This window comes from Eulemur rufifrons, chromosome 8 (genome assembly GCF_041146395.1).
Source record: "Eulemur rufifrons isolate Redbay chromosome 8, OSU_ERuf_1, whole genome shotgun sequence".
Lineage (NCBI taxonomy): Eukaryota > Metazoa > Chordata > Mammalia > Primates > Lemuridae > Eulemur > Eulemur rufifrons.
The window spans coordinates 34,019,906-34,035,999 of NC_090990.1; the positions used below are offsets into that span (position 1 = coordinate 34,019,906).

A 16,094-nucleotide genomic window follows, 5' to 3' on the forward strand; every position below is an offset into this window, starting at 1 on the left:
TGACAGAAAGACTAGAAAAACCAGACATATGTTTTGCTGTTCACTGTCAGAATTATATGTGAAGAGTAGATGCTTCAATGCTCCAAACTCTCCAGGGACCTCTGACAAGTGGTAGAGATGTCAGATCACTAAGTCAGTCAGAGGCAGAGTTGAGAAAGTCTGTTCAAACAATGAGTCAGTATCAAATCTAAAACATCATGAAAAATGCAGACTCTTGGCAACTGAACTCATGAAGGGTAAAGGTATGTATGCTTAAGATATTATTAAAACACACACACACACACATATATAGTGATACCCTCACAACCAAAAGGCCTGGCTTTATCCTTCCATGTATGTTTTCCTCCTTAATCTTATACTTACTCACATAAATTCAGTATTATTTGTGTGCTTTATATAAACTTAACCTAACCCACTTCTTCAACCTGATAACCCAGTACTTCAGATACTTTAGTTTGGTTGGAAATCAGCAAAAGGACATTAAATCAGAGAAGCCAGCAGCATCCCTTCTCCGTCACAGATCTTAAAGGTCAAGCAGTGGCTGGTGACCATCTCCAAGACAGCAATTTCAAAGAGGGAAAAATCAAGACAATGCTACTTGGTAAGGGGAAATGCCAGAGAAAGACTAGGAGAGGCTTCAAGTCAGCTCAGGTATAGGTCACTAACAAGCAAGGAAAAAAAGTATGTTAGAGGCCCTGTCTTAAATTCTAACAGCATGGCTGGAAAACACCAAAAAGAAATAAAAGACATCTGGAAATTACTCAGCAACATGATCTTATACCACGCTCCCTTGTCAGAGACTTGACTCTAAAGACATTTCTAAACCAGAAAGAGGGAAAACAAGAGCCATAAATATAGCATATGGAGCTTCCAATCTTTGGTGCTCAGGGCATAATAAAAACCCTCAGAGCTGTAAAATGCAAGTTCTCAAGAGGCAATAAACATAGGAAAAGTAAAGGCAACTGCTGCTAAGGTTAGAGAGCTGACCTTCATGTTGTAACACTTTCATTTTCCCTTCCAAACTACTTACAGGAATAACCGCGTAGACTGTATCTTTTGCTGCAAAATACTGCTGCCAAATCTGCACAAAAAAGAGAGGGTGTCTGTGACATGTGGGTAATCTTTTCAACCTGTGCTAAGAAACGGTGACAGCTTTCATTGTTCAGAGCAATATGCTATTTGACAACAGGGAGGAAAAACCCAATGTAATACTTTTATTACTAGTACATGATTACAAAAAAGATTTAATACAATACATTCTTCTGGATGATTAAACTGTAACTCTTAATAACAAATTACTGTCAAAGAAACTGATTCTATGACTCTCTAAACCATTCCTCTCAAGATGTGCCTTGTGTGATAGACAACCTCTTTTTGTTTGTATCTTTCTTTCCTCCCTAAATTTGCATGTCCCCAGCCAACTGTGGTCCTTTTCAGACAGAAAGGACATTAGTCACTCAGAGGTCAGAGTTTGGGGTTAGGCAAACCTGGATGTGAATCCCAGCTCCAATCATTTACTATCTATGCTACCTTGGGAAAATTACTCAAAACTACCTAAAAAACATCAATAAATAGCAATCAAATCAACCTCACAGGACTGTTATAAAGATTAGCTGAAATAATGTAGGTTTGTGCTTAGCACAGTGCCTGGCACAGAGTGAACACTACAAATGTTAGCTTTTGTTAGGTATTATTGCCACATTATAGGCATCTCTTAAAAATCCCCATTCTAGAAAGTCTTCATATGTGGAAGAGATGGAGTCTGCTGGATCTGACTAAGGTATATGCCAAGCAGAAGTAGTTCTCATTTAGTTCTACTTCTGCCTGGCACCAAAGAACAGGAAGGGCACAGTCGACTTTAATGATGCAAACACCAAAAGGTAAGGAATAAAAATTTACATAATGAAATTACAAAACCAGAAAATAGGGAAAAGGAAAAAAAAATGCCCATAGTCTTACCACCCTAACAAAAATCACTGTTGTTATCTTGATGTATTTGTTTCTAGTATGTCTTAACATTTTTTCTTTTATAGTATACACAGATGTAAATATATGCAATATTGCATCTTGCTTTTTTATCACTTAGCATTATATCATATGGATGCTCTGTGCTCATAATTTTTACCACCATTATTTTTATTGTCTCCCATGCCTTTTCACGTGTTATTGGTTCTGACTGGAAAGCATTCCTCTCTGCATCTTTTGTTTTGAGACAGAGTCCCTGGGTAGAGTGCAGTAGTATCATTATAGCTCACTGCAACCTCAAACTCCTGAGCTCAAGTAAACCTTTTGCTTCAGTCTCCCAAGTAGCTGGGACTATAGGTACGTGTCACAATGCCTGGCTGATTTTTCTATTTTTAGTAGAGATGGGATCTCGCTCTTGCTCAGCCTGGTCTCGAACTCCTGAGCTCAAGCAATTCTCCTGTTTCAGCTTCCCAGAGTGTTAGGATTGCAGGCATGAGCCACCACATCCAGCCCCTCTCTTCATCTCTGACCCCCCAAATTCTTCCTGTCCTCTGAAGCTGACCCTATATGAGCCTTCGATGTAGTCTCCCTTGATCATTTCAGTCAGAAGTTTTCCTGTGAATTGCTTTTCTACTCTATACCTCTACAAAAATGCCTAGGATATGCTACTTCATTATAAGGTCATTTGCACATGGATCCATCTCCCTCACTGGTTTGCAAGGCCCTGTAGGCAGGAGGTCTGTTTGTGTTGTCACCAATGTCTTGCAACCTTAAAAGTACTCAGAAATGCTGGCTGAATAACAGACAACTGTGACATAAGAAGAAATATATATTTGGTCCCTGCCCTGGTTTCTGCTACAGAGCTCCTAAAAGAGGCATTTAACCCAGATTAGGGAAGAGTGCCAGAGGAAGGGACACTTGAGCTGTATCATTAAGAATGATCAGGAGTTAGCCAAGTAAACAGGTAGGCTGTGAAGACGAACAGGTAGGGCAGGAGGAGATAACAGACACATTCTAAGCAAAAAATGATAACACTAGCAAAGGCATAGAAGTAGGGGAAGGCATCATAACCAAGGTGACACCTGAGTGAGCTGGTGTTGAAGAATGGAGCACCCTCCTTTAGAGTTGCTCTGCTTTGCTAACATTTCTGTTGAAATGTGGGCCCCCCTCCCACTGAAGCTACTAATCAAAGTGTGATCTATCTAACCAACACAGAGCATAAAGAACTATAACCTCCTAGGATCTATGCGAACCACTCTATTAATGAAGCCTAAGGCTGCTTTGCTTTTTTTTTTTGTTTGTTTGTTTTTTGCATGTCAAAACATTGTCTTCTCAAGTTAAGGACAGCATAGTCTGATTATTCTAATTTAATTTATGATAGTAGTAGATATAATAGCTTATGAATCAATATTGAAATTTGTGAGACTGATAGATAGTTCCTAATATAGTTGACCTTAGTTACTAAAAAATTATTTCAATGAACACAAATATGTATGTAAAACTACAGATCTAAGTCATACGATCAGGCCTCCTGGGCCTGGCTTCTCTCTCCCCTAAGTGACTTGCTTGGTGTCCATGCTCCATTGGTACTTCTTCCCAAAGGCACAGCCTGAGTTCTCCCTGAGATTTTGCATAAGCCTCTGTTAACAGAAGTTAGAACTTTGTACTGATATTATTTGTTTTGTGCCTGTCTCTTGACTAGGCTAAAAGTCCTTGAAGGTAGGGGATTCTCCCATTTATCTCTGTGTCTGGCACAGAGCCTGACACTTAATAGGTATTAAATAAATGCCTGCTAAAATAAATGATGTCACATTCAAAGGAAACCCATGGCAATGGGCACAATTTCCTGTAAGAGAATATGACACAGAGTCAAATAGACATGGGTTTCAGTCCCAGATCTATCACTACGTTATAGAATCTCTTTAAGTCACAGTTTCCTCAATTGTAAATTAGGAATAATAGCACCTACTCTACAGGGTGGTTAAGAGAATTTAATGAAATAATGCATATGAAGCACTAGGCATAGTACCTGACACATAGTATGCTGCTTTCATTATTATTTTGATCCTCTTAATTTACCTAAAATATAATTAATAGAACTATAAAGAATGCCAAAAATTAGTTTATTATAGTCTAATTGCAGAGAAAAGAATCACAGACATGAAAATGTAAATAGGAATGCAAATCAAGGTACATGTGATAGATCACGAGTGCTTGGAAGGAAGGTCCCCAGGAAGCTTCCTGCAGGAGGGCTTATGATAATGGAGAACCACGAATGCAAGAAAAGGAACATGGGAAGTCATGGAACATTTGTGAGCAGGTTCCTAACATTTTTTTTCATTTATTTAAAAACATAAATATAGCACTTACTCTGTGCCAGGCACTGTTCTAAGCGCTTTATAAATGTTAACTCATTTAATTCTCCAAACAACTCAATGAGGTAAATAATATTATTATCTCCACTTTACAGTAGGGAAACTGAGGCCCACAGAAGTTATCTAACTTGTCCAAGTCATGCAGCTAATAAGTGGCTGAGCTAGGACTTAAAACCGGAAGCTTGGTTCTACAGTCTGTATTCTTACCCAATATACCATGCTTCTCCATAATGAAAGAAAAACTTTAAGAAAACTCAGCTGGTGAGAATATTATAGGTGGAATGGGAAAAATAGGAGCAAGGAAACCTATTTTAAAAAGGCAGTACAGTAATCCAGGCACAGAATACTGATGATTTTAAATAAAATGTGAGCAATAGTAATGAAAAAGAAAGGGGAAATATGAATTAATTAGACATATAAGAGTAAGACCAAGAAAGACAAGTTTTCTTATGCCATTGTTCTTCCTGTAATTCATCATTTTTGCCTTTATGACTACCTTTCATTATGGCTAGAAAGAGGTGTCAGAAAATGTATGCTCCTTTCTACTCTCAGATTTGGTTCACAGAACACACATTTTCATGGAGTATGCCAACCCATTTTCATTCATTACCTGTTTTATTTCTTCTGCAGTTTTCTCTTTTACCATCTCAATGTTAAAGATTGAACTGAGAGTCTTGAAATAGAAAATAAAAAGCAATTAACACGAACAATTAAAAAACAAAACAAAACAAAACAAAACAGCTTAACTATCTCTCTAAGCTTGTGGGAAACAACATGTCAGGACAGTGAAGCAAAATCTGTCACAAGTAAAGAGCAAGTATAAGAAAACCCGCATGCTCAGATAAAGCGAACACCCAAGCCCAGGCAGGTTTTCACAGTTCTATTCCTGGGGAGTATCTATTAGGTCACCATGTCCTTCCCAAATGTTTCATCCTCACCAATGAGTCATGCAGCGCTCTGTAGCTGGTAACAGAAGAAAGCCTGGTTATTTTTATTTAACTGCTATTCTACCAGGAGTGACTCCTTATTTGTAAATTAAGTGACAGACCAAATATGTTTTTGACTTTTAAAAACTATTTCCTATAGAAATGAAGGGTGTTGCTACATTTCCTTCGTATTTCCTCTAGTACTCCCAGGACCCACACTTAGGCAAAGGGTCATATCAAGGACACAAAAGTTCACAGAAATATTTCTTATCTCTATACTTGGAATATCATCTTATACAAAATCACTGAACCAGTTCATATGTTCAAATTTGCAGCCTCTTGTTATAGATGCTCCATATGACTTCAGACCTGGGACCCTATATTTAATTAGAAACCTACCTTGTCCTTAGTAAATCCTCTGCTCATAGGCTGTTTCCCCAAGGCATCTGTCTGAAATACATGATGAGATAGGATATTAATGTACACCTTAGTCATAAGAAACAGACCACCAAATTAGGTGACATGCCCAATCTTCTTAATTAATTTTGTACCTGAGAACTTGCTTCTCTCTACTCTTTATAATGATTATATACATTGTTCTAAACATTACTGTTTGTGAGAGAACTTTCCTCTAACTAAGATTCTGAGATGCATGTCTGGACGCAGTGGCTCACGCCTGTAATCCTAGCACTCTGGGAGGCCGAGGCGGGTAGATTGCTTGAGGGAGTTCGAGACCAGCCTGAGCAAGAGTGAGACCCCGTCTCTACTAAAAATAGAAAAATCAGCTGGCCACGGTGGCACACACCTGTAGTCCTTGCTACTTGGGAGGCTAAGGCAGAAGGATCACTAGAGCTCAGGAGTTGGAGGTTCCAGTGAGCTACAATGATGCCACTGCACTCTACCCCAGGTGACAGAGTGAGACTCTATCTCAACAACAACAAGAAGACAAAAACAGGCCGGGCGCGGTGGCTCACGCCTGTAATCCTAGCACTCTGGGAGGCCGAGGTGGGCGGATCGTTTGAGCTCAGGAGTTCGAGACCAGCCTGAGCAAGAGCGAGACCCCATCTCTACTAAAAATAGAAAGAAATTATATGGACAGCTAAAAATATATATAGAAAAAAAAAATTAGCCGGGCGTGGTGGTGCATGCCTGTAGTCCCAGCTACTCGGGAGGCTGAGACAGAAGGATCGCTTGAGCTCAGGAGTTTGAGGTTGCTGTGAGCTAGGCTGACGCCACGGCACTCACTCTAGCCTGGGCAACAGAGTGAGACTCTGTCAAAAAAAAAAAAAAAAAAAAAAAAGAAGACAAAAACAGAAAGATTCTAAGATGCAGAGATAAGAAGATTTTTTTTGTCAGTAACTGTCATCTACTGGTATTGAGAGTCCATTCTACATTTGCCACTGTGAATATGAGGAACTTTTCCCAGAACTAGGCCTACTGGGGTTTACTGTGCCCTACCCTCTGATCTACTCCACACTGAGCCACAGAGGTGAGAAGTGGAAAGCTGTGTTATCCACAGCTGCTTCTTATTTCTGACAGCACTTTGACGGTGGTCATCCTCAGCAGACCAGAGTCTTTTTTAGTATTGTCTTAGTATTACCTCTATCAAATTAGACTCTCCCTCAAAAAAGGCCAAGAACAAGTGAAAGTTATTATTTTTTCTCCTAGTGCATTATCTCTGATAAAGGCCACAACCAGAAAATCTGATTTTGAGTTGTTTCTGATAGTAGGGATAGACTGTTCTGAGTCTTCCATGCAATCTCTAAGTTCAAGACCATACTTTTCAGAGGGAAAGAGTAGTCTACACCTGGGATTCTGAGGCTGAAAAACACTTTCTGCATAAAACCTTGACTTTAGTCACTCTGTACTTTATTAATCCAAACCTTTCATGAGGATGCTCATAGAACTTGTACCCACAAATTAGACAAAAACTTGTTGAATACACTCTTTTTGGTCACACCCCATACATTGGCATCATCCTAGTGTAGCTGTTCCTTCTTATGTAAACAATCTAAAAAGGAGAGAATTAATTTCATTTTCATACCTCTCACTTTCAGGTGTACTATGAAAACAAAACAAACAAAATCCTCCATTTGCATATCTGTCCTTACCTTTTAGTCACCAAGCCCTGTGTATTTTTTCCTTTTATAGAAATAAAAAATTTCTATAAGCCTAAGTACAAGCTTATTGTATTTTATCAAATCAAAGACACCAATGATCTTAAGATGTACCATTATTTTATGTATCAGAAAATGATGCCAATTAAACAATAGCACAATACTTTACTATCACATCTATTTTAAGACAATTTTGGAAATGTTAAAATGTGAAAATAAAGTGGACTTTAGAATTGATGAAATAAGGTAACTAAAATAGTTAGAACTATATACCAAGAAGTCTCAGAAGCATTTAATAAGAACTTTAAATGGGTACTTAAACTTCCTTCCTAGGGATGCTTTGGAAATCTGTGGGGACAATTTTATTATTGTCACAATAATTTATTGGATGGTGATATCTGCATTTATGGGAGGAACAGTGGTACCAAATGAGATGAGTTCTACATAGTAAAGAACTTTCCCTCAACCTACACAACTTTTCAGTGTTTAGCCAGACATTGTTATAGGTGAAAACACCTATAATATTTTAATATTTATAATTACCTGGGCCTAGAACCTAGCTTTTTTTTTTTTCAAATACAGTTTTATTTATTTATTTATTTTTTTGAGACAGAGTCTCGCTCTGTTGCCTGGGTTAGAGTGCTGTGGTGTCAGCCTAGCTCACAGCAATCTCAAACTCCTGGGCTCAAGCGATCCTCCTGCCTCAGCCTCCTGAGTAGCTGGGCCTACAGGCATGTGCCACCATGCCCAGCTAATTTTTCTATTTTTAGTAGAGATGGGGTCTTGCTCTTGCTCAGGCTAGTCTTGGAACTCCTGACCTCAAATGATTCTCCCACCTCGGCATTCCAGAGTGCTAGGATTACAGACGTGAGCCACCACGCCTGGCCTAAACACAGCTTTAATAAACACTAAATTTCCCAGAAATGCAACTACTATGTAACTTGAGAGAAGACTGTACATTGTGGAATCTCAGGTTACAGATAACAACACTGCTCATGGTTCTGGAGTTTTTATAATTACCAATATAATATCCCTTTACCAGTTAGCATTTGCTGCTTATGTGTTCATGTTTATTTCACAAAGAGGTGAAAGCATCTGATGACTACATTAGGTCTCACAGTATGGATGTGTCCCAAAATTTACATACTAAAATATGTACTTTATTAAAAAATACTTTGTATTATGGTTGGGGCTTTATATTGATTTCCCCTCTCCCCTTAAATTATGCAAAGAGGTAGGTTATATTGTCTACATATTTATATTGTTTTATTTTAGGGTAGAAAAGGGAGAATTAAAAAAATTTATTATAAAAGGGGGGTTTTGAGTCCTGTGTGGTAGGGAACCAATGACTCAAAGTAAAAAAAAAGACACTGGGGGCTGAGCGAGGTGGCTCACACCTATAATCCCAGCACTTTGGGAGGCCAAGGTGGGAGGCTCCCCTGATTCAAAACCAGCCTGGCAACATGGTGAGATCTCTGTCTCTACAAAAAATTTAAAAATTAGCTGGGTGTGGAGGTGTGCACTGTAGTCCCCACTACTTGAGAGGCTGAAGCAGAAGGACTGCTTAAGCCCAGGAGTTTGAGACCGCAGTGAGCTATGATCAGGCCACTGCACTCCAGCCTGGGCAACAGAGTGAGAACCCATCTCAAAAAAAAAAAAAGACTTCGGAAATGGAGAGTATAGTTTAGCCATTAGCTTTCCTCTCTATCTTATTAAATAAGGAAGACAGTAAGTGAATATTTACCTAAGAGTTGCCATAATTATATCTTCACTTACTCTTCATCTTATCAACATAAAGGTGCATTTCTAAGTCTGTTTACAAAAAAGAGGCAAAGAGCTTTCCCATATAATACTGAAATTTTGTAATTCAGTAATATTTCCAAGAGCTACTGACTTCAACCTTGCTACTATAAAAGTTTATTATAGGAAATGACAATTGTTACAATATTTGTATTAATAATAGAGAGCTATTTGTTCACATAAAGTTATAAACTATGTTTGTCATAGGAGATTGAATTTGCTCCTCAAACTTGTGATGGTTACCCCACTGACTATTAATCTTGTTGCAATTAACTCAACTAGTTATTAAGACTGAGTAGATTCTCTCGAAATTTAGGATACCCAACGCAAAAAAAGTACTAAGTAAAATAAACATCTCTAATTTGACTTTAAAACACAATGTAGAATCCCCAATTTTCCACTGTAACTACCTTATTTCAGGCTCTCTGCAGCCCATACCTAGATCACTGCATATCCTTCCTGGTTCTGGCCTCTCCCATTTCCAGTTTGTTCTGTACACCACCCTAGATTAGTATTTTTCAAATGACAGGTTGTGAAACCAATTTAGTGGATTATGACTGGAGTTCTTTAAAAGATGAAAAAGAAAAATAACAAGAATGTAACCTGCAATTCTGTATCCCCCATAACAATAAGATGAAATAAAAAAAATAAAAAAATAAAAAAAATGCCTAAAATAAAACTGTAATACTGTGAAAAAAAAAATAAAAAAAAATAAAAATAAAATGAACTGAGAAGTTGAGGGGAAAAAAAAACAAGAGTGCACTGCATGTTATAAAAGTAAGCATTGTTTTGTAAAAATGTTTCAGTTACAATCATATACATACATGTGTACTGAATTGCAATGTAAAATTTCTTTCTTACTGGGGGTTATGGTCAAAAAGTTTGAAAAACACTGTAACAGATTAATCTTCCTATACACAGCTTTCCATATTCTTTTCCCCAGCTTTGATTCCTATTTAAGGATAATAATGGCTAATATGTATTAAGTACATACTATATGCCAGGGACTGGGCTAAAGAGTTTTACATGGTATTATCTCATTCAATCTTCAGCACAACTCCATGAGACAGGTACTGTTAATTTTGTTTTACAGATAAGCAAACTGAGGCATGGAGAAGTTATATAATTTTCCAGAGTCACCCAGCTAGTAAGTGGAAGAGCTAGGTTTCAGTCCTTGGCACTTGGCTCCAGACTCCATCCTCTTAGCAGCTAAGTTATCCTGCCTCTGTTCATTGAGCCCAAATGCCTTAGCTTAGAGTTTAATGCCTAACCTATACCTTTAGTCTTAACATTTTCCTCTCTATTTTTATTTTTTATTTATTTATTTTTTGAGACAGCATCTTGTCCTGTTACCCCGGCTAGAGTGCAGTGGCGTCATCATAGCTCACTACAACCTCAAACTCCTGGGCTTGAGTGATCCTCCTGCCTCGGCCTCCCACGTAGCTGGGACTACAGGCATGTGCCACCACACTGGTAAATTTTTCTATTTTTTGTAGAGATGGGGCTTGCTCTTGCTGAGGCTGGTCTCACTCCTGGTCCAAAGCAGTCCTCCCACTTCAATCTCCCGAAGTGCTAGGATTACAGGTGTGAGCCACCGCGCCCAGCTCATTCCTCTCCATTTTAATTGGACAAGGTACCTTACTGTCTCCTGAAATGCCTTTTACTTCCAAAGCTTTTCTTCTGTTTAAGCTAATTCCTCAACATGGGGGTGGGGGTGATGTTGGGATGAGTAGTTGGTTGTCAGCAAACTAAATCCAGCCTGCCAATTGTTTTTGTTAACAAAGTTTTATTGCAACACAACCACACCCATTCATTTACTTATTGGCTATGCCAGCTTTTGCACTATAATAGCAGAGTTGAGTAGCTGCAACAGAGACTACATGGCCCACAAAGTCTAAAATATTTACTATTTGGTCCTTTACAGAAAAAGTTTGATGACCCCTGCTCTACATCAAGTCCTACTCTCTCCTCTCTGCTTAATTTAAATGCTTCACACCCTTCCTAGCCCAGGCCAGGTTCTACCTCCCCTGGGAAATTTTCCCTGATCCCTACAGCCCACTACCCTGAGTGCCTTGCCTTGACCGCTAGACTGCACCTCCTAGGGACAGAACTACCCTTCTCATACCTCTCTATCTCCACCATGACCACAGTACCTTGCCTAGAAAGAGCAGTATACACATTTATGGACAGAGACTGAGAGAGTCTATGTTCAGTTCACCAGCTGACCCATCAGTGAACCCACTTCCAAGGACAAGGATTGGGGGAAGGAGGTTGGAGGAGTGCTGGTAAGCCAACAAGTCAAAAAGGGGCAGGTCTTACCTTCTGCTCCACACATTTGATAAAGTCGCCTTGCCTGGAGCGCCCCACAGGCTGTTTCCGAAAGTCACTGCGCTTCTCCAGGCGGGACTCAAAAGCAGCTGGGTCAGACCTAATCAAAGGGAAACCAAAGGGTAAACCACCTGGACCTTTTTGGATTTTGAAATAACAAAGCATCACATTCTACCTTCACAGAGAAAGGACACTGGCATTCAGAGAGGCTGAAGGATTTGTCCTTCAGTTAGTAAGCACTGGGCATGAGCTCAGAAATCAAGAAAGTAGAAAAAGAAATCCAGTTATTCAACTATTGTTACTCCTCAAGGGGCCTGTGTACCATTTTTCTCCTGCAGGTTATTCCCTACGGTGACACAGGGCTTGCTCCCTCAGATACTTACACTCTGGGTACTTAGAATCCTCAGGATAGGAAAGATACTTTGGGGTCATCTTTCTGGATCACCTCCTCAGGTAAGAATACTGTAACATCCCTACTAGGTGTCAAGCTTTTATTTGAATACATCCAGTTCTTGGACATCTCCCCTTGCCCCCCAGGTGAAATATCTGTTTTATTCAGATCCTGGTGATTCAGAGGTTTTAGGCTATTTTGCAGAAGATTTAGCATTTGAGTGTCTCCCTGACCTACCCTCCAAAGAACCTGCTCCTGCCGATGAAACATCAGAACTCATCCTGCCTTCAAAACAGGGCTGGTCTTCATGCTTGAAGTCCAGGTTGGGGTGCGTCCTTGTTAAAAATTCTTCAGGCCGTATAGCTGATGATGGGATATTTCGCTTTGTACAGTTTTGTGAAGACATCATCTAAGGACTCCAGCTCCTTGGCCATGAGACCTGTAGTACCATGGGTGAGGTCTATAGGATCTAGGGACATCTTGGCTACCGCTCTTGTGGACCTTCCTGGACAAGGCATTACAGGGGGCTTCTGTTCCATAAAACTCCTTTCTGGAGGTGAAATCAAATACCATTCCCTTTACTACCACGTAGATGGGCTGATCTTTTTCCTTCTCTCTATAGTGGGCCTGTTCCTCCTCAGTGAAGAGCCACACCAGGGGTTCCTGTTCAGTGAGGCATAGTGCTTGCGTGGCCAGGGCTGCAGGCAGCCCTGGGACCTATTCCAGGAGCAGGGTGGGCCCTGCTAGTGGCCACAGCCACACCTGGGCCTGCCATGGTGAGCATGTAGAGAGGACAAGGGGCAGCCTGAGCAGCAGAGCTCTTGCTGGCCTCTGGGGACATAGAAATAAACAAGACAGAGTCCCTATGTCAGGGAGCTTACTATCTAGTGGGAGAGACAGACATGTAAATAAGTACATGCTACAGATATTATGATGAAATTTGCTCAAATATCCCCAAATGGCTGAGGTGGTTTCATGCCTCCTTACTTTCGTTGATGCTGCCGCTCCCCTTACCTGGAATATCCCCTTCTAATTTTTTTGTGATGGACCATAATGCTCAAAGGAAGTTTGGGTAATAGATAAGGCTAAAGAGACCTGCAGGGACTAGGGTGTGAACACCTTGTGTGAAAACTAAGAAATTTGGATGTTATTCAGTCAATGGGGCACTTTGGACTCTTTAGGAGACAACAGTATGTGTAAACGTTGTTGATGGGAATGATCTAGCAGAGGAGAGCAAAACCAGTCATTCATCTGTTCATGAATGGGAGCCGATCAAGTACTCAGAGTATGAGAGATAACTCTTCAGAGATGCTTGTGTGTAAAGGAGATCAAAGACAGAAGGCTGGACAGGCATGTAGGTCAAGGAAAGGTTTTTAAGATGACAAATACTTGAGAATATCTAAATGCTGTTGGAAGGAGAACAAAAATATTCATTTAGTCCACCATTGTTTCAGAAAGTGAGAAAGATCACTATCGTAGCAGTGAGATACACTGGGGTAGAGGGGTCCAAGAATGGAAGTGGGGAACACTAGTTAGAGGATGCTAGCAATGGTCCAGGTAAGGATGATGGAGGAGTAAATTAAGGAGTAAACTAAGGCAGTGGAAGTATAAATGAGACAAAACTCATAGAATTTACAGTATTCAATCTTTGGTTTCCTTTTATAAGACAACTGCCTTCCTACCCTGACAAATTCTCTCCTAAGCCTTTAATTTTCACCTTTGATCTTCTTCAGCTCTTTCCACTTGGACTCTTCAGACCCTACCGTGGCCCTCTCATAACCACCTCAAGCCCCTCTAACCTCCAGGGACTTCCGTCTGGAAGCTGAGGGATAGTGTTAAGTACCTAGGATTCAGAGTCAGACAAATCCCAACCCGCTGTGTACCTCTGGCAAGTCTCTTACTCTCTCTAATCCTCAGTTTCCTCATCTTACTGAGAGGATTCAATTGATCATCCAACTGTGACAATATTTGTCTTTGACTTGCTCCTCCCACCCCCAATCTTCTTTCCTGCAGTCAGGGGCCTAAGCTATGAGCTCTGGGCCAGGCTTCAGTTGACTCAATGTGACCTTGAGCAAGTCAACTCCCTTCTCTGGAAGGCATTTTTCCATTTTTATAATGAGAACACGTCTCTCTGAACTGCTTGCTTCTCAGGGTTGTCATAAAAGTCCACCTTAGCATTTCCAGAACTAAAGCACAAACGCAGACAAATGTGGAAAGAGCCTGGGCTTTGCAGAGACTCCCAGCTCTGACGCTAATTAGCTGGGCGATCTTAGGCAAGTGACCTAGCCTCTCTGAGCCTAGATACATCATAGAGTGGCGACAGTATTAGTGCCCACCTCACAGGGCTGTCGCAAGGCCCAGAAGCTGGGGCCGCGCGCCGCCCCTCCTCCCCTCCCCGCCCGCCGCCAGGGAGCCGGGGCCCGCACCTGCGCAGCTGCTGGATCTTGTCGCGGTAGCGGTCGTAGAAGGGGTTGGCCTCGAGCTCGGCCTCCGCCCCGACCCTGCTGCCGTCGGCGCCCCCCTCGGGCCCGCCCGAGCCGCGCCGCACCGGGAACACACGCAGCTGAGCGGGTGACACGAGCCCCAGGCCCAGGGCGCGGCTGCGCACCGCGCACAGGCCCCGGTAGAGGCCGGCCACCTGCAGGACCGCCGGTCCCGCGCCACCCGCCGCCATGGCTGCCCCCACCTCCACCTCCACCTCCTCTTCCTCCTCCTCAGGCGCGCTGGCCTCGGCCCCCGGCCCGCGCGCCCGCTCCATCCCCCTCCGAGTTCTCCGCGCCCGTGCTGCGGCACCGAGGTTCCGCACACCCAAGGTTCCGGGCGCAGCAGAGGGGCGAGGCGGGGCGGGGTGGGAGCTCGCCGCTCCGGCCCCTGCACCGCGCGCTCTAGCCGCCGGTGTGTGCCACGGCCCGCCTCCTCCCGGGAGGCTGCCCAGATTACGCCCTCCCACTCGGGACCAGCAGCCTTTGCGTGCCAAGTCTCCTCTCTAAAGCCGGCTCGGACTTCCAGGTCCTCTTTTTAAATTCACTTGGCACTCTGTCCTTCAGCATTGAAGGCCCTTTCATCAACTATAACCAACAGCAACAACTTCTTTTTTACTGAGGTTACTATGTGCAGGGCATTTTGGCGGCTTCATACCCTGTGAGGTAGGCATTATCTTTATTTTACAGGTGAGAAAACTGAGGCCGAGTGTCGTTAAGTGACTTGTCCAAATTCTACCCAAGAGCTGGGTTCTTTTCAAGATACCAGCTGCCTCTGAAGCCTCGGCTCCCTCTTCTTGCTGGCATCCACCTTGAACTCCAGCCAAACTGAACCACTCTCCTGTCCCACAGAGCCATCAGGATTTGTCCTTGGACAAGTCTTTATTCAGGCTTTTTTTGATCCCTGGAATGCTCTCTCCTTCCCCTCTCTCAACCCAAATGCCACTATCTTCCTGATTTCCTGAATCTGGTGTGAGCTCCTGGGGTCAGGGACAGTTAACACCATCTCTGTGTCTCACCTGCTCACAGCACAGGGCCAGGCCTGTAGCAGGCTTTCGGTGACAGCGCTCATCAGTCTGCCTTGCTTGGAAGTCCTTCCTGTCTGGCTCTGACCGGATAGAAACTTGCTGTTCTTTCTGCTCTGATCTTTGTGTGGCTTCCTCATCATCATCTAGGGCTCAGTTCACCTGTCAGCATCTCAAAGGAACCTATCTTGATGAACCATCCCCATCCCTTTATAGTCTTTATCCCATCACCCTATTTTATTCTGTTCATGGCAGTTATTATTTGAAATTCTTAGATCCGTGTTTATATACATTCATGGAGCTTACATTCCATTGGAGTGAGATAGAAAATAAATAAATAAAGTTAGGTGATGCTACGTGCTATGCAGGGGGAAAAAGCAGAATAAGAGACAGAGATAAGGAGACACTCAAGCAGCGACCTTAAGGTAATGAGGGATTATCTGTATGGATATCTGGAGGAAAAGCCTTCCAAGTAGGGGGAACAGCAAGTGCAAAGGCCCTGATGAGGTTATTGTGCCTGAGTGAGTGAGGGCACAGCAGTAGAACTGAAACTAAGAAGGTACAGGGAGGGTTAGATTGCTCAGAGCTTTGTAAGCCTTGATTAAGAACTAAGATTTAAATCAGAGTGAGATGAGAAGTCGCTGTAAGTTTTGAGCAGAGGAATAACATGATCTACTTTTATTATAA

General features: G+C 42.0%; 1 protein-coding gene across 4 annotated transcripts in view; it reads right to left on the reverse strand.

The window, feature by feature from the left end:
* ATPAF1 (ATP synthase mitochondrial F1 complex assembly factor 1) overlaps window positions 1-14,778 on the reverse strand; it is a 30,347-nt gene extending 15,569 nt beyond the window's left edge. For 2 of the 4 annotated variants that reach the window (XM_069479937.1, XM_069479935.1), the window contains exons 1-5: window positions 14,329-14,778; window positions 11,503-11,611; window positions 5,666-5,716; window positions 4,951-5,013; window positions 1,031-1,081 (exon numbers count right to left, since the gene is read on the reverse strand). In XM_069479937.1, the coding sequence (XP_069336038.1) occupies window positions 1,031-1,081; window positions 4,951-5,013; window positions 5,666-5,716; window positions 11,503-11,611; window positions 14,329-14,660 (606 nt within the window). In that variant the 5' untranslated portion in view covers window positions 14,661-14,778. Of the gene's footprint in view, window positions 1-1,030; window positions 1,082-4,950; window positions 5,014-5,665; window positions 5,717-9,593; window positions 9,687-11,502; window positions 11,612-11,894; window positions 12,144-14,328 lie in introns of those variants that run through there. The other 2 variants (XM_069479938.1, XM_069479936.1) reach the window with 2 other exon arrangements.
* Window positions 14,779-16,094: the final 1,316 nt, after the last annotated feature.